Source organism: Aethalodelphis obliquidens, unplaced genomic scaffold (assembly GCF_003676395.1).
Source record: "Aethalodelphis obliquidens isolate GAN/ISIS:26980383/991018 unplaced genomic scaffold, ASM367639v1 scaffold14, whole genome shotgun sequence".
In the NCBI taxonomy this organism is placed as follows: Eukaryota; Metazoa; Chordata; class Mammalia; order Artiodactyla; family Delphinidae; genus Aethalodelphis; species Aethalodelphis obliquidens.
The window spans coordinates 6,376,440-6,398,926 of NW_020837958.1; the positions used below are offsets into that span (position 1 = coordinate 6,376,440).

Here is a 22,487-nt window from a genome sequence, read left to right on the forward strand (position 1 = left end):
CCAAGAGAATTTAGGTAACTTTTTCTGATCCATCCTTGGTGCTACTTCAGGAAAACAAATAAAGGCTGGGAGTCAAAATAAGAAGTTGCTTTACATAATAACTTGAGGGAAGAAATTATTTCATAATGATTTGGCAAGTATCTGATGTTTTGCTTTGACAGAAAGAACCAAATCCTTTTTTCAGAAGGGTATTAGCTTCTAAAAATAAATCCAAAAGGTTGAAAATGAAAGATAACTTGTAATACTGAACCCTTGAAAGCAGAGCAGTATTTTTTCCATCTTTATATTTTCATGGTCTAACACACTGGCACATGAGAAGCAATGAATAAATGTTTAATGAATATCCAAGAATCTGAAGCTATAATCGTAACACAAGACACAAAACAAAATTACAAAAGGAAATTTATTTCAAAAGCATAAGGGAACATTTACATTTGAACAAGGGGATATACAGGTGTCTTGCAAAAGAAAAAAAATTCGTGGCATGAAGTTTTTCGTTCAAAGTTTTGAAGCAGAAATAACCTAAGTTGTGCACTACTGCCTTAGGAAAGGGAAGGGGAACAATGAGGCTGTAAAGGAAGGAACACAGTCAACTTAATATCAAACTTTAGAAAGTAAAGTCACTTCTGCTCAGCTTTGAGTTTACAAATATTAAAAAGAAAAAGAGGAAAAATTACACTTAATGTTCAAATTTATATAACTGTCCCAAAACAGCATCTATACTTGAAATGGCTTTAGGCCACTGGCTGATCTGCCGTTGAGGTCCAGGCTACCTGGTCACAGTTTTCAAATGGAAATTCCATGTTCCTGTGTCTGCTCAGATTCCAAGGGAGCTTAGGTTCAGCTCACTGTCTTTTGGAATGTTTAGAGATTATTGCCACCACTCCATAGTCAAGCTGACCAACTTCTTTTGCTCACTTGTATCATTCTAGTCTTCAAAAAATATTTTCCCCATATACATGTGCAGTAATTCTAACAAAGGGGTTTTGCCTATACCCCCAGTATAGAGGTAACAGTAATGAAGACACCTGTATTGGAATCACAAACTATGCCTCAAAAAAAAGGTCAAACTACTAGAAAATGTCACTCAGGAATTGGATTTGAATAGCAAACTTGGGGAGGGAAGATTAACTGTGGAACAAAAATATATGAAACATTCAAATGCAGAGCAAAGGGCCTATGCTACTAAAAATGCCCATGACATTAAACACTCCACAAACCCCCCATCTGTTGTTTTAACCTAAAGACTCTATTGACTAACTTATACAATAATTTTGATTAATAACCTGAGAAGTTAAAATCTTGAAAGTGGCAAAAGCAAACTGAGACAGCATCCCTTACTTACTGGTATACCATGTTACCAAGTCACTTTTTCTGGGCTGCCCTGGTTATCAAATCCCCAAATTCTAAATTATTCTATCTCATCCTGTAGAAACCTATATGTACATCAGATTCAATATTCTGGCTGTATTTCTCCAACAGGGATCTCCAAATTTATCTTTGAAAATGCAGCCTTTGTTTATTTTTAGTTTTAAATAACAATAATCATGTAAGTGCAACTGACTCAAAAGCCCTCACTACTGGAAGGAAAACCTAGATAACAAGTTAATAATGGATTCAGCCTCAAAAGGATAATCACCGTGTCAAAGACTACCCGTTCCTGGAATTTTAAAAAATGACTTATGTTGTGTAGTCAAGTTTCGCAGCATGCATATATATATATATATATATATACACACACACACACACACATACACAGATATATGCTCATGTATGTATGTATATTATACATACACATTTCTATGCAAATAGTAAGATCCCATACTCAAAAATTTATATCACAACATATGGAGAAGAGTAAGTAAGCAGTGCAAAGCAACTTACTTCCTCCTAAAAATGTAATGTCATTTCTACATTTTAAGAAAGCTGGTAAGTATTTTGCTTTACTGACAGAAGCCAGGAATGCTGCACCATTGCCTAGCGGCTTTATTAAATAACAATGAAAATAAAATGTTAAGACTGACCATTACTCTTCTCCATATGTTGGCTGGGGGCAAGACAGAGAGGACAGGAAAGTCAGTAACCTTTCAGAACTGATGATCTTTACCAGTTATCAGAACTAGACTGAATTTTATTACATTTTAGATTTGAATAGCTCTCAATAACAAATTATCAAGATGTTTAAAAGATTCACAATATGAAGTCTGAATAACGGTGATATTGCAAAAACAAGTCAAGATTGCAGACAAAGCATCCAAAAATATCGCTGTGGTTTTACCTTGGACACAACCATGGTCTATTACAAAAGTAGATCATACATACAAAGGTATAAAGAACATTAAGTTTTTAGCTGAAGGCAGCAGTCTTTTTAAAGGGACATCCCCGGCAATCCAATGAGTAGAGTAGTAGAATTTAAGTATATTAAGCTCAAGACAATGCTGAAGACTGTGACTTCTCATTCAGTAGAGTCTTCCCCGACTACGATTTCCTCGTGCTCCCCAACCTCGGCCACCTCTACTTCCCCTGAAGGCTCCTCTCTGCTCTACGAAAAAGCGAACAAGGGTTTAGGTCTTGTTCAGGACTTCACGGGACAGCACACACAGGAGTAATGTAGCTCGCAGCTCTGAATGCAGCAGTAGGCTCTATACAAACAGCATCGGTATTCTGCTAGTCCATCTACAAATTCAATCTTCACATAAAACCAGGGCATCATATATGCCAAAGCACATATCGCAAGGTGCCTACATTCACAGTAGGTACTCAATTAAATGTATCCCATTAATAAAGATATTTCAAGGTGACAATGTTATAACTACATTGTTAGTTCTTTATTTTGGGGTCTATCACTACCAAAGATAATTAACAAAACTAGAAAAATTTCTATACTTAATATGGAATTAAAGCCACTGGCCTTCAAAAGTTAGTGCCATATATGTAAAATATCTTAGACTATCAATGATCAATTCTGAAAAATCAGGCTAGAATGAAAAATGTACCTTTCAAATGCAACAAATAGGCAATTTGTTTTGCTCACCATATTTCAAAATAATGTTGATACAAATTCCGACGGCTTTCCTCACTGCTTTTTCAGCTATGTATGAGCTGCTCAGAGTGCTGCCAAAAAGGTGATATGTATATATTACAGTGTTTGGGTTACTGATGTAAATTAAGGATATCTTTTGCTGAAAAATCAAGTTACTTGTGTCATATGGTAGATTAAGTCCTTGATTTATTGGTCAGTCTGTTTTACAGCTCCAGAGAAATATTCCTCAAAGGAGTCTTTCCAGTGAAGAAAACTGATTGAAGTTATCAGCAAGGCAGGACTTTTCATCATGTATAAGTTAGTCTCAAACTTCTAATTCTGGAGATAGAATCTCCTCATTGGAACTTTTCAAACTTCCTCATTGCAGCAATCTTGTTAGGAGCAATAAAAAGAATCTGGTGTTGCCATTTTTGATCCATAATACTGGAGGCTTGAAAAACTCCTATCAAGTCAGTGTTGCAATCCATTTTTTGCCATTATGGCTAGAAATATAGTTACTGTATTTGGGTGATGTTTTGATTTCTTCTTTTTTTTTTTTCCCTCCAGAAACTCTTGAGTTAGAAAACTAACTAGACCTTTCCCCAGCTTAGCCAACATTTACCTGTGTAACAGAACAGAATCTGATTCAAAGTCACCTCTCATGTCATGACACATTTTTCTAAGTTGATTGGTATGCAAACTGTTTAAACGAAACCATCGTGAGCCAACACGTTCAGAAAATCAGAGGTCGTCTGTGGGTAAGATACTCCCAGTGATAGATGCAATGACTGTGGTGCATTCTGGGAGCATAGCAACCTTAATACAGCAACTTCTTGATGCTGTAACTCCTGCATTTTTGACTGTTTAAGACTTGGCTTTACCCATGCAGATGTCTGCATATTTTCCCCCTATCATACTCATTATATAACCTTCATTTCTCAGTTTACATCGACACAGTTAACAAATCAACACCCCCATAGCTATCATTATTAGCTATAAGCTAACAGACTACTAAAATCTACCCTTTCGATTGTTTTTCAATCAATTTTAATATGAAGAACTCAGTTACCCTCAATTGTTCAGTATATCTAATAAGTATATTAAATACATAGTATGAAGGTATTATTTGCTGTGATTATCTTTTCTATATTGGCTATTTCTTTCTGATCTGCAACCGAGGCAGCCATTTCTACAGTACAGGGAGTCACCAAACTTTCTTTTTTCTTCATCCTGAGGGACTATTCTGCACTTTAATGATCTTTTCAATGGTTTCAAACTTACTAACACTGCTTACAGTTATAATTATACTTTAAAAATTATTTTTATATTCTAAAAAGGTAAAAGTTGAAGGATCCAAGTCACAAAACGTAGAATTAGTACTTGTGGGTTACCAGGGAACTCTGTTCTGCACGAAGGAAAACTAAACATGGGTATATGTTTGCAAATAATTTGACTGAAAATGCACCAGGAAGCTGAACTAAGTTACGGGAACAAACGCCATTTGATAAAGCAAATAACAGAGACATTGGTTAGTAAAGTGATAAACTTGGATAAGGAAAGAAGTCTAAGTATGCCTACATGGACTCAAAGAACAATCACAAATTCTGGCTCCTTCTCTGTAGTGAACAAGTTCAGGCCCATGACACTGGCACAATCTATTTTCTTTGCAGTAGACTTGTTCACTGTAATAAGAGTGATATTAGTATTACCTGGTTCCCTATAACACAAAAGGAGTAAATTTCCCAACCCTTCAGTGTGTATGACTCTTCAAAAACAAAACCAAAAAACCCCCCATGCAACCAAGTCTTCCCTGGAAAAATAAAATTGAGCTTGGCTGATATAGAAAAGTGGAATTATGATGTTTTTGCCGAATGTGGGTAATAAAATCTATGTATTAAAGACTCAAGAACACAAAACATTTTTTCCCTCCAACTTTGAGACAACTCTGACATCCCAGGAAAAAAAATCCAACAGTTTCTCCTTCTTCCTGACCCACTGTCAGTTCCCTAAGGAAAGGACATAAAAAAGGTAGAAAAAATTTGAGGTAGATTGGTCCACCATTCTCATCTATAGTACCAAGAACGGTTTTCAACCGAATGGGTGAAAGAAACCCAGGGAAACTCTCTGAATTGTTACTATGAGAATACTTACAATCTGACACATTCAACTCCCCAAAATAAAATACTAGCAGAAATTTTGTTCCTACTTTCCAATAAGAACAATCAGAGTTTAGTTTGCTTTGTAATTCAATTTATGACAAGCACTCCAATTACAAGGTTCACCCCATAGGAATATTAAAGTACAAGAATACCAGACACAAAAGACAACGGTTTTGTCTGTTCTGCCGTTCCGTTACTTTGAGGACTACAGAACAACTCAGGTTGTGACTCCTGGATTTTTTTTTTTTTCTTGGCTGCACTGTGCAGCTTGTGGGATCTTAGTTCCCTGACCAGGGATCGAACCCCCCGGCAGTGAAAGTGTGGAATCCTAACCACTGGACTGCCAGGGAATTCCCTGGATATTTGTCCTGAGTAAAACTGCTTATTTTTTTCACATTGATAATTTTTTAAAAATCACATACAACCTAAGGCTTTGCATTTTCCACATCTCTTTTCCACATGCATCACATCATCTGATTCTCCCTATCAGGCAGGTAATGAATTTCACAGGGCAAAATGCTTACGGAAATTCAGAGTAACTGACTTGCCTAAGTGAAAATAAATACAATTTAATTCTCTATGTATTGCCATACCTCTTGATTACTTTCATCTATATCAAATGAAGATAGTATCTGAGAGAATAGTTGATTTTAAGAATGGTTTTGATAAACACCACATTAAATCATACAAATGACAGAGGACAATATTTCGTGCAATGAAGTAACAGCATCGTTTCCATTTAAAAAATGCTTTTGCAAATATTTTTTGAAGTTTTTAAGCTCTATGTTATCCCTTTATTTCAGGTAGGAAAAGAAGCTAAGAGATGCACATTTACTTATTATTATATAAGTAAAAGAGTTCAGTGATCTTTTCTACACTAAAGTTGCCTCAAAGAGTCTGACTGGAGTAGAAGGGTTCATTTCACAATCTAAAATTGCCTTTCTATAATCTGTTTGCTCAGATATTAGAGGAATTTAGCTATCGTAGGAGGAATTTACTTAACGTCACAATCATCTCACCCTAGAAACAATTATAGAGAGCATATTCTTCAGAATGTACTTTTTTGGGAATAATTACTGCAGAATCAATTCTGCTTGGTAACCAAGACCAATCACAAGTATGTTTGGTTTTGAATATTAAACTTGGTCTTCTTAAGCAAGATTAAGGATCTGAGTCAGTGAAATTTTTGTCCATTTTTCTTTATAAGCCAGTGAGACAAACTTCACTTCTGATTCAACAGTCCTGGGAGAGACTGGACTAGTGGGAAGCTCTCCTTGCACTAATGTCTAAAGTTGAAAGGAGGACTGCACTCTGGGCAGTGGGGGAGACTGCAACAGGACACATCTTCTTTGCTAGATGATGCTTTAACATCTCACTCTACCTTCTAGAACTTCTCCTTTTGAAGTAGTGCAGAAGATGGGAGGACAAGCAGTAGGCTGACTAAGGCCAAGAAGGATCATTAATACCACATCTGCCAAGAATGAAAGCTATATACATTCTTGAGGGAGAATGCACAAAATGTCTTGCCTTGAAGCTAAAACAGGGAAAACCAGGAATAGATGGTTCATGCCATCTTCCTTCCTTTTTTTTTCTGTTGGCTCCTCTGAATACAAGAGTTGTTTCCCCAACAGTTCAGGTTCCCCAAACTAACTCGAAAAGTCACCTGAAAGAACTATGATAGTCTATTTAATTAGTAATTAAAATCAAGTACAACACAATTTCTGCCTAATCTCTCATATTGCTTGTACCCAAACGGAAACGCTCACCATAATTAAAGTTGCCCAAATTGCTGCTATATTTCCCACTAGGAGGATTATAAATCTGCCTGGCATCCCTTTTTGGTCCTGCTGAAGATTTCTTGGGTGGTGAGCCTGAAGTTGTATCTTCATTGGCTCTCTTTTGCCTATAATGGTAGGAAGAACAGCAATTAAAAAAAATTCTTTTATACCAGAGGCTATCAATATATTTACTATATCTGTTACAAAAGACATCCAAAAGATGACAGTCACATCAGAAAAAAGGAAATAACATTCTGATGTCATCAAATTAACTGTGCTTTAGTTATGCAGACATTGTCAGAGGGGCATTTACAAGGCTTTACAACAATCTGAAATATGTAGCTTCACAGATTATACACAAGTGACTCATTTTATAAAACTTGTCAGGAAAGTCTTATTAAGTTACAGCAATACGGACAAAGGCTTGAAAATTCCAGAGTTGTATTCTACCAGTTTATTTTATAAATACTAGATTAGATTTTATATTTTAAGTCATGCTTTTAATAATCATCGTTTAACATCTTACTAAGAATCATTTAACTAATAACGTACCATTTTGTACAGGAAATGTAAAATCTGAATTCAGATTTTTCCGTATTTGTAAATCAAATATTAGAACACTTTAATCCCTTTACATATGTTTCTTACCCAATTTCAACCTTCTGTACAGGTTTCCAGGATAATGTTACTGTGCTCTTGTAAGAAGGAGGAATGTGGAAGAGATCCTGAAGAGACAAAATTAGAGATTTCTAATGTGTTTGGTGGTGCGGGGAGTGGTGGTAAGGGTAGGAAACAGGGAGACACATTTTAATTTTAGGACGGGAAACTAATTTATCCTTCTTGCTTTTGTGCTGATGACTAAAATAATAACCTAAAAAATAAACTGCAAGAGAAAAGTAAACAAGGACAATTTTGTTTACAAATTACATCTACTACTTCAATGTTATTTTGCACACATCACTTAAGAAACTGCAGCTTTTTTCAAATGTCATTTCAAGTTATAGGACAAAAATATCAATATTTATCAACTTTAATCAAATCCACAAGTAGTTTCTTTTGCACAGGAGCAGTCACTGACGTGCTTTAAGGAAGATACAATGGTGCACCCTGCATTTGCTTTTGCAGGTTTTTAAGTGGTTCAAAACTAGAACAAAACTAAAGGTCTGGCTAATCATGTTTTTCTTCCCCTCAAATATCTATATATTACCAATAAGGAAAAAACCCACAAGATTTAAGTACTAAATTATTAATATAAGGTAATGCAAATATTTGCTGAATTTAAATGTTAACATAATCTAGAACTGAAATAATCTAACCTCATAATACCCTCAAAACTATGAATGAATTTCTAAATATATTTATTCTTGGTATTTTACCTAACATTTCTTACCAGTTTTACTCTAATTTTTATATACAGGCAAAATCTGATAAAAGTAAACTAAGTTTCTTTCACAGTTAAAATGAATATGTGAATAAAAATCACCTCCTACTATATAAAACTTAAGTCCAGGGTACCAGATAAATGCAGGGAATTAGCCAATATAAAGTCCTTTGAAACAAAAATGCTTGAGGTTTCTAGCTGGAGTGATTTAGCATATAATAATGTTATTTATTAAGAAAGTGTCAACGGGAAGAAGAAGGGGGAAGTCTTCAATTTTAAACATGTTAAATCTCAGGTGACAATGGGAAACTGGAGTATAGTTTGTGGATTCACTGAAATAGAAGTGAAGGTAAATTTTGGAATTAGATGCGTCTGGTTAGGTAGGAACTAAAGATGGCAAGCAGATGCCATGGATGGACCAAAGCATACCAGTTTTTCTTGTGATTTCCCTAAAACAAAGAATTATGTCATATTAAAAAAATATTTCAGAATTTTTTGGTCAGGCACCCTACACATTGGTTGCTGACCCTATTCATCATTCTTCCCCATGCAACTTCCTACTGCAGTCATCTTTAAATCACTATGGTTTCCTGAACAGGAAACTGTCTCATCTCCATGTGTTGGGTCATAGTATTTGCTAAGTTTAAAATGTTCTTAACATCATAGTATATCTTCAACTTTGACTTATAGCATCAGTTCAAATAAAGTCAAATCTCACATTTTAATGTATTAATCCACCATTTGAAATTATTTATATTTAAGATTTGAAATAAATGGTGGCTATGATAAAAATTTTCTTTGAGATGTGAGTCAGTATTCTTACCTCTTCTGTTTTTAATGCCTTTTCACTTTTCCTGTTGGCAATGATACTCATCCCTCAATGCCTCACTGTTTTCTCTGAAAAGCTTCCCTTTCTCTTCTGATAAAAAGTAAGTATTCCATGGGATTTTTACCAGATTAGTTTTAAGGCATATCACTAGCCCTGATTTTGTTGCTGTTAAGCTTTGTGCTATAAGTGTTACAAATATTTCTTTCTCCCATCTGGCTACAATACTATCAACTTATAACAGTACTGTTAACTTACAGTATCAAATGATGGCTACTTTGTTGTGATTCCTTTTTTGTTCTCTCAGGTTATTAGTTTTTTGTTTAGGCTAACAGATACTTGGGGAGGGTAAACAGAACTGAAGGATATTTATGGCTTAATGGTAAGTATAGAAAACTCTCAATTTATTACATAGACAAGTTAACAGAAAAGACCACAGGACAACATTTCATGTGCCACATAAGACTGTTCATTCTTAGTGTAAGCAAAGCAGGGTATTATTGGTCATTCAAAAGGACCCGATAGTATTAAGACTACAAGAACTTAAGTCAGTGAAATTTCTGAGTCTAAATGTATCTGCTTCAATGCTCTGGGTCAGAAAAACTCTGCATGCCTCCCTTTGTTTGCAGTATCTTCTGCAATAACTTTTAAATAAATAAAACAATGTATTATTCTATAATAGCTACAAAAACATCACTCGGTGTTATAAAAGGCATAAAGCTTTAAAAGGCCAAACGTCTGGAATGTAATGGCGTCTCTCCTTAACCAGTACCATTGCAGACATAAAGACATACGGAAAACCTCTTGCACTAACTTTCTAGCTGGCTGGGATGACTTGATAAGAAAGGAAGACTTACCTTGATTAAAACATTGATATTATTTGTTATTTTCAATGCAACAACTTTAATCTTGTTCTGCAAAAGGAAAACAAAATTAAATTAAAATGCCAATAACTTTCATGATGTATATTTCATTCCCGTATAGAACTTGAATAATTCCACTTCTCTTTCAGAATCATTTCTACAGTTAGAGAATTCCTTGGTTTATATTTACTGATAATGCTCAATCCTATTTCTTGACTCTAAAACAAGTGTAGAGATGGCAAAGAAAGCAAATAATCTTTATTTCCCTTGACAGGTTAGAAGTGTTATATCTACAATTTACTTGAAAAACGAGTAGGGGACAGATCATGGGCACATAGCAGTTGTTTTAAAAAAATATCAGTTTATGTTACAGGAAGACACAATGAAAACTTAAAATATTTCATTAGGACCAAGATGAAGATTGATCAAAATAGATGAGATCAGAGAAAACCAAAAATCCCAACATAAACACATATAGTTTGGTATAGAATTGGAAGTTTAATATTTTTTTCTAATGTAAACTAATATTTGGGCTTCAAAAAGGTGAAATTAAAAATATCACAATTGCCAATCAAATATTTAAACAAAATATGCTGCTAATGAGACCCTAGTGAAAGACTGGTATGCATCAACATTTGATAACATTGTTCACAAACATTGGAAACATTCAAGACATTTCAACAATGATAAAGTTTCCTATATAACTTAGCATATAACTAAAGATGTAGTCTTCTAACATTGTATCTTCAACTTAGAGTTGTATCATCCTTCAAATAAAGTCGAATGTTACATTTCAATATATGAATTCAGTCTGAATTTGTAATAAATGGTGGCTATCATAAAAATTTCCCAACAAGATGTAACTGAGTATTCTTACCTCTTCTGTTTTTAAGGCCTCGCCTGTTTTACCCTGGAGAGCCAAGCGAAGTTGTCTGATATACACCTGCAGGCCCCGTGCAAAGTACTGCAGCCTAAATGAAGAAGTATTTGCTAATTAAGAAATCATCACTTCAACTTTGCTTTTATACCTCAACTGTGTTTTTAAATTCAAAGAATACTATAGCTAAATGGCCTTTACCAATAAAGAGTAAATTTTGAGGGGGACTTTCTTTTAATTATCAATGTATGATCATAAGAGATACACAAATAAGTAAAATAAAAGCAGTTTTTCTTCGTCAAAAATTGGAATAGATCCACACTCAACCTGGCAAGGGAAACACTTCTGGCACGGTGCTAAGGAAGCTTGTTATGTTAACCTGCAAGGTATGTGTCTAAATTAGAAACAACCAGGAGCCAGGGACTAGAATCAGGTGGCCTGGGTTCTTCTCTTCCACTAGCCAAATGAAGGTCAAGTGACACAGACAAGTCACTTAATCTCTATGTTTACCTGCTAAGGAGGGACAGTGTTTGACCCATTTGCACCTAAGGGTCCAGTTTAAAAATAAAATAAAACTGCAGATTTTGCGAAGGATGTTGAGTAATCTCTTTTTCAAATTTGTTCCCAGGTAATATGTGAAGAAAGGTGGTACCGTAACTCCATCCTGCCGACTTCTAGGAACTCTACTTAACAACGTGGCATCGCTGTTTTTTTCACTTTCAGAGTAATTTCCTAAGATGCCTGCTTCTGGTCAAACGTTTCACCAAGTATTAAACCTCTGCCTTACCAAAGCATAGAGGACAATAACAGATGATACAGTGGCCAAGCATCTCAAAACTTAAGATGTGAATTTGTTCATGCAATGATTTAATACAAAGTATCTTCAGGAAAACGACTTATATTGATTTCTCCAGTGCTGCTCCTCCAGCTGCACTGTAAGATATTAATAACACTATAAGATAGTAATAGCAGATACAGTTTACTGAATACCCACTATGTGCCAGGCATTGTGCTTAAAGCTTTTCATCCATTGTCTCATTTAATTCTCACAACTCTATAAGGCAGGTACTATTATCAATAAATTTAACAACTGAGGACAATTTGGGGTGTTAGAGAGGTTAGGGAACCTGCCCAAGATCATGAAGCAAGTAGGGAGAGCCAGAGTCCATTTTTGAAAAAGGTCATCTTCTCCCATGCATTTGCTATGCCACAATAGTTGTATGTTTATATACACTCCTGTTTTGTAGATCTTCCATTCTTCTGCACTGCAGTAAGGCAGGGTGGGGAAAAAGCTCTTATAAAATGAAAACAAAATCTAGGGAGCTTCAAGATAGCTTTCACCTTTGTCAAAGACTGGCCACTTCAACCATACATCACCTTATTTTGAAATCTTTGAGCTTTTCTGCATTCAGCTTGGCTGTTAAGAAATCTGGAAGTTTTCGGCCCAACTGGTGAAAGCTATACAACAAACATTCCACATAACTGAACTGCAGCTTGGGTTCTTCATTACCAGCGTTCTCCCCGTTTTCCGCTTCTTCTGGAGGGAGAGGCATATACTCCTAAGAGATGAAAATAGAGAGATGTATGCAATCTGCTCTAGACACTCTAATTATAAGCATATACTCACGTAATTATAAGGCACGCTTTGAAGACATGAAGCATTAAAAACTGCCAAGATCAGAAATTTAAGTAAGATATCCCTTTTACATATTGGATCAATAACCCAGCCTGTCAACATTCCATATTAACCTATAGTATAGTTGCTACTACTACTACCACTACTAATGACAGTGAAAGTGACTAATATTTATTAGGTACTAGGCAGATGAACAAACTGAAGTTCTGAGAGCTTAGGTAAGTTTCCCAAAGTTAATAAGCTGAAGAGGCAGGATTCAACCTGGGTTTGACATCAAAAGTTGATGTTCTTAAAAGAGTATGGAGGTTCCTTAAAAAACTAAAAATAGAGTTACCATATGATCCAACAATCCCACTCCTGGGCATATATCCAGAGAAAAATCTAATTCAAAAAGATACATGCACCCCAATGTTCACAGCAGCACTATTTACAATAGCCAAGATATGGAAGCAACCTTAATGTCCATCAACAGATGAATGGGCAAAGATGTGGTATATATATATATATATATGTACACACACACACATACACACAAACACAATGGAATACGACTCAGCCATAAAAATGGATGCAATAATGCCATTTGCAGCAACATGGATGGACCTAGAGATAATCGCACCACATGAGGTATGTCAGACAGAAAAACAAATATCTTATGTCACTTATATGTGGAATCTAAAATATGATACAAATGAACTAGTTACAAAACAGAAACAGACTCACAGGCATAGAAAATAAACTTATGGTTACCAAAGGGGAAAGGAGGGGGATAAAAAGGAGTTTGGGATTAGCAGATACAAACTACTATATATAAAATTAAGATAAACAGCAAGATCCGACCATATAGCACAGGGAAGTATATTCAATATCTTATAATAAACCATAATGGAAAAGAATATGAAAAAGAATATATATAACTGGATCACTCTGCTGTACACCAGAAACTAATACAACATTGTAAATCAACTATACTTAAAACAACAAAAAAGTTGATGCTCCTAGGAAAAATACTCCTAAAAGATATATGGAACCAGAAAAGACCCCAAATAGCCAAAGAAATCCTGAGAAAGAACAAAGCAACAGGCATCACACTTCCTGATTTCAAGCTAGGCTATAAAGTTACAGTCATCAAAACAGTATAGTACTGGCATAAAAAAAGAGAAACAGACCAATGGAACAGAATCAAGAGCCCAGAAATACACCCAAGCATAGATGGTCAACTAATATTTGACAAGGGAGCCAAGAATATTCAATGGAGAAAAGACAGTCTCTTCAGTAGATGGTGCTGGGAAACTAGATATGTACATGTAAAAGAATGAAACTGGACCCATATCTTACACCACTCACAAAAATTAACTTGAAATGGATTAAAGACTTAAGTGTAAGACCTGAAACCATGAAATTCCTAGAAGAAAACATAGGAATAAAGCTCCTTGATGTGGGTCATGGTAATGATTTTTTGGATATGACACCTAAATCACAAGCCACAAAATAAAAAAAACAAATGGGACTACATCAAACTAAAAAGCTTCTATATAGCAAAGTGAAAAGATAACCTGTGAAATAGAAAAATATATTTGCAAACTATGTATCTGACAAAGGGTTAATATCCAAAATATATAAATACACATACAGCCCAACAGCAAAAAACCAAATAATCCAATCAAAAAATGGACAAAAGAACTTTAACAGACATTTCTCCAAAGAAGATATACGAAAGGCCAACAAGCACATGAAAAGATGCTCAACATCACTAGTCATTAGGGAAATGCAAATTAAAACCACAATGAGATATTGGCTCATACCTGTTAGCATGGCCATCATCAAAAAGACAAGAGATAGGGGCAGTTTTGGAAGTTTTAGCCAAGGCAATCAGAGAAGGAAAAGAAATAAAAGGGATCCAAATCAGAAAAGAAAAAGTAAAACTTTCACTGTCTGCAGATGACATGATACTGTACATAGAGAATCCTAAAGATGCTACCAGAAAACTACTAGATCTAATCAATGAATTTCATAAAGTAGCAGGATACAAAATTAATGCACAGAAATCTCTTGCATTCCAAACACTAAAAACAAAAAAATCTGAAAAAGAAATTAAGGAAACATTCCCATTTACCACTGCAACAAAAAGAATAAAATACCTAGGAATGAATCTACCTAAGGAGACAAAAGACCTGTATGCAGAAAACTATAAGACACTGATGAAAGAAATCAAAGATGATACAAACAGATGGAGAGATATACCATGTTCTTGGATTGGAAGAATCAACATTGTGAAAATGACTCTACTACCCAAAGCAATCTACAGGTTCAATGCAATCCCTATCAAACTACCAATGGCATTGTTCACAGAACTAGAACAAAAAACTTTACAATTTGTATGGAAATGCAAAAGACACTGAATAGCCAAAGCAATCTTGAGAAAGAAAAATGGAGCTGGAGGAATCAGGCTCCCTGACTTCAGACTAAACTACAAAGTGACAGTAATCAAGACAGTATGGTACTGGCACAAAAACAGAAATACAGATCAATGCAACAGTACAGAAAGCCCAGAGATAAACCCAAACACATATGGTCCCCTTATCTTTGACAAAGGAGGCAAAAATATACAACAGAGAAAAGACAGCCCCTTCAATAAGTGGTGCTGGGAAAACTGGACAGCTACATGTAAAACAATGAAATCAGAACACTTCCTAATACTATACACAAAAATAAACTCAAAATGGATTAAAGACCTAAATGATACTATAAAACTTAGAGGAAAACACAGGCAGAACAGTCTATGACATAAATCACAGCAAGATCCTTTTTGACCCACCTCCTAGAGTAATGGAAATAGAAATGAAAATAAACAAATGGGACCTAATGAAACTTAAAAGCTTAAAAGCTTTTGCACAGCAAAGGAAAACATAAGCAAGATGAAAAGACACCCCTCAGAATGGAAGAAAATATTTGCAAACAAATCAAATGACAAAGGATTAATCTCCAAAATATACAAGCAGGTCATGCAGCTCAACATCAAAAAAACAAACAACCCATCCAAAAATGGGCAGAAAACTAAATAGACATTTCTCCAAAGATATACAGATTGCCAACAAACACATGAAAGAATGCTCAACATCACTAATCATTAGAGAAATGCAAATCAAAACCACAATGAGGTATCACCTCACATCTGTCAGAATGGCCATCATCAAAAAAATCTACAAATAATAAATGCTGGAGAGGGTGTGGAGAAAAGGGAACTCTCTTGCACTGCTGGTGGGAATGTAAATTGATACAGCCACTATGGAGAACATTATGGAGGTTCCTTAAAAAACTAAAAATAGAACTACCATACCACCCAGCAATCCCACTACTGGGCATATACCCTGAGAAAACCATAATTCAAAAAGAGTCATGTATCACAATGTTCACTGCAGCACTATTTACAACAGCCGGGACATGGAAGCAATCTAAGTGTCCATCAACAGATGAATGGATAAAGGTGTAGCACATATATACAATGGAATATTACTCAGCCATAAAAATAAACGAAATTGAGTTACTTGTAGTGAGGTGGATGGACCTAGATAGAGTCTGTCATACAAAGTGAAGTTAGCCAGAAAAACAAATATCACATACTAACGCATATATGTGGAATCCAGAAAAATGGTACAGATGAACCTATTTGTAGGGCAGGAATAGAGATGAAGAGGTAGAGAACGGACATGTGGACATGGTGGCTAAGGGAAGGGTGGGACGAATTGGGAGATTAGGTTTGACATAAATAACACTACCATGTGTAAAAGAGATAGCTAGTGGGAACCTGCTGTATAGCACAGGGAGCTCAGCTCAGTGCTCTGTGATGACTTAAACAGGTGGGATGGGGGGCGTTGGCAGGAAGGTCCAAGAGCGAGGGGTTTTATGTATACATATAGCTTATTCACTTCATTGTACAGTGGAAATGAACACAACATTGTAAAGCGATTATACTCCAATTAAAAACTAAAAAAGATGGCTTATTTTCTCCACAATTATGATTAATGACTTTATTTCCAGGTTGCTAAAGCCATTTGGCCTTGAGCAGCAATCTTGATGGTGATCTGGTGCAAACATTTAAAATATTTTGATAAAGGAATAGCAGAAAGACTTACTATATAAATCCTGTATTATATTTTGTCTAAAGCATCAACAACAGAAGAAATGCCTAAGATTAAAACAGATTTTATTTTTAAAGTAGACAACGTGTGGTCTGAGCAGCTAACAACACTACAATTATTATCTAAATCATTTCAAAATCTGGTTCTCTATAATCTAGAAATTAATACTACACTATTAGACTTTGGGGCTGTATACTGACTATGCCATAAGGAAAGAAAAAAGTTCTTACCAATAACTTATCAAACAGTTTCCTTAAATTTGTTTCTAGCTTTTCCATGTCACCACAAAATGAACTCATTTCAGCCAACAGTTTCAATACCTAAAACACACAATTCACTGTTATTAGCATTCTTTTTGAATGAGCAAGGGTTATAAAATAATAATTATTCTACATAACTATTTAATACTGCTTATTTTTCAGTTAGGCTTTTACAGAATCATAACATTTGAACTGGAAAAAAAATTTAGAGATGCAGCCCTATTTTACTGTTGAGGAAACTGAAGGTCAGAGAGATTATGTGACTTGGCAAAGTCACAACGTATGTGAGTGGCAGGGTAGACTCTAAAACCCAGTTCTCATGACTCTCAATATATCTGTGAGAATTGGTAAGGAAAAGAATATACACTTTCTGCTACAGGTTAACAATGTATAAGAAAGAGACAATGAGCAAGAACTCTTAACAGCAAAGAATTATTTACTAACATTTAGGATGGGCCTCCTTTGCTATCAAACTTAGTCTCTGGATACTAACTCAAAGTATCAGTAATTGCCACTATTCTTTAGGTTCATCTCTGCTTTACTCAATTCCAGTCTGATAAGCCAAACCCAGGACATGTGAAGGAAACCACAGTGTAAGTGCACAGTGAGACTCTTCTCTATCCTAAAGACCCATGAAGGAAATGGCACATACATTTCCATATTTCAATTCAATCATCATTACTAGGTGCTTTTCAGAATTCTACATTAGATTCTGAGGATTCAGAGAGGAATAAGGTTAAATTGGGGAGAAAAATGTGAGTATTTTATATGCTGCAAAAAAAATGTATATGTACATCACAGTTGAGATATAAAGGGGATAGAGAGTAGTCAATTCTATTGGAGAACGGATAAAGGACGTTTTGTGTTAATCAGTTAAATCTGGCTCTATCAGTCATAGAGATAGGAACTGTCATAATTGAACAACGTATTTAAAAGTATTAAGGCTACAAAGGCAGAGACTTAGACTATAGTGAAAACTATAGGTGGTGCTTTCCTACTGTAGCAAACTCTCAAAGAATCCATAAAGCATTCCTATGTAATTAATCCTGGGAGAGGTTACTAGCTAGCCACCACCAGGCCTTAAATCTCTTAGAAATCAGATCAAAGTTAGTGGTTTACATTTATGTTGAAATACGGGAATGACTTTTCAGTGCTAAAAGCAGAAATTTTCTCTTACCTCCAACTGTATATCAAGACCCTCCACTGGGGTAGTCAAGGAACTGAGGTTAGGGAGAACTTGCTCACAGAAATAAGTCACAAACCTTGTGGAATGAACATTTTTCTGTAAAAATCCAAAGAACACTGAATTGTCAAAAAAATATATAGATATACATATATTATATTCTCCCAAACAGTAGAATGTCAATAGACAAATGCTCAGTACCAAAGCATCAAGTACTGTGGCTGAAATACAACAGAGTGCATACCCCAAAGCACTCCAGGAGTAACCTCAATAGACAATATATACTTTGTTGCAAAGTAATCTGGAGCATTGGGACTTTTATACATCTTTCAACTCTTATTTGATTCTCAGGTCAAATTTCAGGGGAAACTTTAGTGTTGAATTTTAGACTGTACATTCTCCCTTTAGAAGGACAGCTCCTTTATTTATTTATTTAAAAAACATTTATTTATCTATTTGGCTGTGCCGGGTCTTAGTTGTGGCAGACGGGCTCCTTAGTTGCACCTCACAGGCTCCTTGGTTGTGGTATGCACGTGGGATCTAGTTCCCTGACCAGGGATCGAACCCAGGTCCCCTGCGTTGGGAGTGCTGAGTCTTAACGACTGTACCACCAGGGAAGTACCAGGACAGCTCCTTTAAATTGTGTTTTTCAAACTGTGCTATGCACATCTCAGAAGATTCACGGCCAGAGGAAGCACAAAGCCAGAGATAAAGAGCAAATACACCTACAACAACAATCTAAAAAATTTAAGGAAAAAAAAAGTTGAATTACTAAACTAAGTGCTTTAAAAACTCAGTGAAACTATAAAGTATGATGCAAAATCTCAAGACTTTTAAAAAGTCCCTAAGCAAGACTATATAGAAATTTCTTGCTGCTTTGGGCTCTTCACCTAGGCCTCCATAAAATAAATAATAGCTCCATTGGGTTAATACTTTTATACAAAGGTTTGAGAAGAATGCTCAAGTGTATATCTATAGAATTTTAAGCTAATAGAGTAATCAAAATACCAGGTATATAAAACAAAGAGCTCACAGAGAAGAGGGGTACCGCCTGCCGAGTGCACTGTAAAAGCCTGTCCACACAGTCAGGATCCGAGGGGTTGAAGGTTTGTTCCAGATCAGCCTGTTCAGCCACCAACTCTACCAGTTGTTGCCTTCCACTCACTGTCTGTAAGCTTTTTAACCCAGATAGTATCTTCATAAACAGGACAAATTCCTCACCAGTCACGTCTTCTAGGACCTGGAAAGAGACGATTCAGAACAGTTATTAGTATCTTTATCATTTGAATGGGAAAGAAACATCAATACTGAAACAGCAAAGCAAATTTGTTTTGCAAAGTCAGTTTGCTGCTAATGTTCCTGAAATACTGAATAGAGGACAACTTCAAGCTTCAGTCAAGTTAGCTTCAGAATAAGCCATGTATTTTCAATGGTGCGCTACACTGTTTCCAATGGAACAAAATTTGGTTCTTGGAAAATTTTACTCTTCTTTTATATATAAAGCTCAGATATACATACAGTACATAAACAGATATACAGTATATCTGTGGTATTAAAGTTTCATGGGATAGTGGCTAAGGGAAAAAATATCTAAAAAGGCTCTTCAGGGGGTGATAGCCAAAAAAAGATGGAGAAAATGTGGCAATAAACTGTTAAATCAGACTCAGTTCCCTATATTTAAAAGCAGCCTCATTCACATTAATATGGTAATTGTATACAAAACAGGAGACCATGCAAATTTTAAGCGCTCCATATCAGTAGGTCTAAGCCTTTCTGTTCACTGACCAAAGGAGCAAGCAATCATGACATATCCCACCAGATAACTAGCTGGGGCATAGGTGAAATATGCTGCTCCTTTCTCTCTCACTAAAGAAATCTTATCAATAAGCAAGTGAGTGGTGCTATTAGAGAAAATTTTGAATTTTCCTCAACACATAAAAATAAATTATTCCCAAACGTTGGCACTGTATGAATGAAAAGTTAATTGTGACGCACCTTTCAAATCTTAGCAACTGTAACTATGCCAGCGCTGGGAGCACAAATAAGCATGGTCTCTAGAGCTTATAGTGTCATGGGATAGGATGAAACAACAGGTCATTTCAAGGTGACTTCAGTTTCATTCTGAAATGATCCAGAATACTATGGGAGAATATCCTAAAATCAGGGAGGAAGGGCGGGAATTAGGTAAAAATTCCTGAAGGAAATGATTCCTTCCTGATGAATGCATAAATTTTAAGGATAACACCACAAAGGATTTAAATGTGATCAAACCCTTTAAATTAACACACTGATTCATCACTACAAGTGACCAAAGTGCAAAGCACAACATAAGAAAATCTTGAAGTTCTACGGTGGTTCTTATGGGATATATCACCTTATACACAAGCTACATACAGCACTGATGAATACGGCTAATTTCAAATATGTTCTTGTGCATTAGAGAAGTTCACTAAAAGATAACCGAAGCTTACCTTCTTGGATTCAGTTAGTATAAGTTCCTCTACTTCCTTTGTTAAGACTTCATCCGGTAAAGTCTTAAGTTTTGTAGAAAGGAATTTAATTGCTCTTTCTCTAACAATGTCCTCTCCTTGAAGAATTTGGCTGAACAAGCCACCTAAAGTCCCTGCAGAACAAAACAGTTGCATGTAGCAAGTCAATTCTATATAGGAATGAAATTTTTCAAGTTAATTTGAATTACAGTATTTCTTTTCAAGTGAATTAATAAACTTCCTGAATATCACTGATACTGGTTAAACTGTCTGAAATTTCTAAAGCCCCAACCATAAGAGTGACCATATGCTTTGTTCACGGATTCAGAATCAGCTTGAGCATGACTTTCTTTTTCTAACACTATTAATAATAAATAAACTCAGATATTTTGGAAGAATTTCTTTAAAGTGGCAAAGGGAGTTTTTCCAACAGACTTCTAAGGGAAAAGTTTGATCTGTTTTTGCAATTATTTCTGCTGGTTTTTCGAGTCACAAACATCTTGAGCTAAGCTTTTTTTGGAGAGTACTTAGAATTTTTATGAAACAGACGTCTGGGTGAGTCCCAGACTTTATCCTTAATGAGTACTGCCAAACTCCCCAATTTTTTAGGACATCAAACACAATTCAGAACAAGAAGTGGCCTTACCTTTTGCATCCATCTTAAATATACTTAATAGGGCATTGTTCACTAAGTTAAATTCTGCAGAGTCATCTGGATAGAAAAAAAGTGGTACAATGTATAAAAGAAATGAAAAATATCATCTGCTTCATTTTCAAACTTAAGACTCAACATAGTTTCTCACAGATTACATTGAGAGGAGACATATAACTAAGCATTTCTCTCAAGTACCAAGAAAATACATCTTTCTTGTAAGGGTAGAGAACCTGATCTAGTGTACCTGTAAAGCTCTTATGTTAAGATGGTACAATTGAGAAACTACAGGAATTTAGGGGGCGGGGGGGGATGGTGGTGAATAAAAATTCCCCAAAGAATCCAGTCATTATACCTTTATAAACAGAATTCAAAACAAAACCAGAAATTAGATAATCACAAGTCAGTAAGCTTCAAACTACTGAATAAAAAAGAGAATTTAAATTTCTATCAGAGGTAGCACCTTCAGGAAAAAAAAAAAAGCTAAGAAAAACAGAGTCATTATTTCAGAGAGAATTTATATTTAGATAAAAGGGTATTAATAAAATTCCTTACCTGTCTGCAAAAGTTGGGTTAGTATATCTGCCACTCGGGGAAGATTTTCTCCAGTGGCAAATTGAGGCAGCTCTTTAATTGCTTGCCGTCGAATCTGAACATAATTTCAAACAAAAAATTAACCAAATACTATCATAAATAAAAACAACCTCAACCTTTAAAGAAAACAAAAACCACAGACAAACCATATAGGGGCATATGAGTCACAAAAATATGAGATTTTTAGCAGTTTTAGAAATAATTTACTCCAATTTAATATTCAAAGCTTCACAGAATACTAAAACAAAATGTGGTGGAAAGGGACATTAAATACAATTATCTGGAGTAGGCAGATTTGAGATTATAAACAACAGTTTATATGCTGATTATACACAACTGTTGGGTTTTTACTACCTGTGGGTACGTAATACTGTATCCCTCAAGAATGGCTACAGTGTCAATGTCATATCTAATAACTATTTACTTTAGAATTTTCAGTATTGACTATTTAATACATTTATGAATACATTCTGTGAACTTCATTCCAAATATGCGATCGTGGCTTATCTAGTTTAACATAAAAGTGCAAGGGAGTTAAATCTAACAAATTATGCATGAAATCATGACTCAATGATTTCATTTGAAAAGCCAGGGGCTAACAGTTGAAAATTCTTAGGAACCTGTA

The 22,487-nt window shown here is 35.3% G+C and overlaps 1 protein-coding gene across 2 annotated transcripts in view; it reads right to left on the reverse strand.

Moving 5' to 3' along the window:
* Positions 1–385: 385 nt before the first annotated feature.
* The window catches only part of API5 (apoptosis inhibitor 5), a 37,016-nt gene continuing 14,914 nt past the window's right edge, over positions 386–22,487 (reverse strand). Inside the window, exons 3-14 of one of the 2 annotated variants that reach the window (XM_027114960.1) lie at positions 21,824–21,917; positions 21,263–21,328; positions 20,599–20,750; positions 19,161–19,367; positions 18,122–18,226; positions 16,915–17,004; positions 12,284–12,465; positions 10,907–11,000; positions 10,024–10,080; positions 7,608–7,684; positions 6,948–7,084; positions 386–2,537 (exon numbers count right to left, since the gene is read on the reverse strand). In XM_027114960.1, the coding sequence (XP_026970761.1) occupies positions 2,515–2,537; positions 6,948–7,084; positions 7,608–7,684; positions 10,024–10,080; positions 10,907–11,000; positions 12,284–12,465; positions 16,915–17,004; positions 18,122–18,226; positions 19,161–19,367; positions 20,599–20,750; positions 21,263–21,328; positions 21,824–21,917 (1,284 nt within the window). In that variant the 3' untranslated portion in view covers positions 386–2,514. Of the gene's footprint in view, positions 2,543–6,947; positions 7,085–7,607; positions 7,685–10,023; positions 10,081–10,906; positions 11,001–12,283; positions 12,466–16,914; positions 17,005–18,121; positions 18,227–19,160; positions 19,368–20,598; positions 20,751–21,262; positions 21,329–21,823; positions 21,918–22,487 lie in introns of both variants that reach the window. The other variant, XM_027114959.1, reaches the window with a different exon arrangement.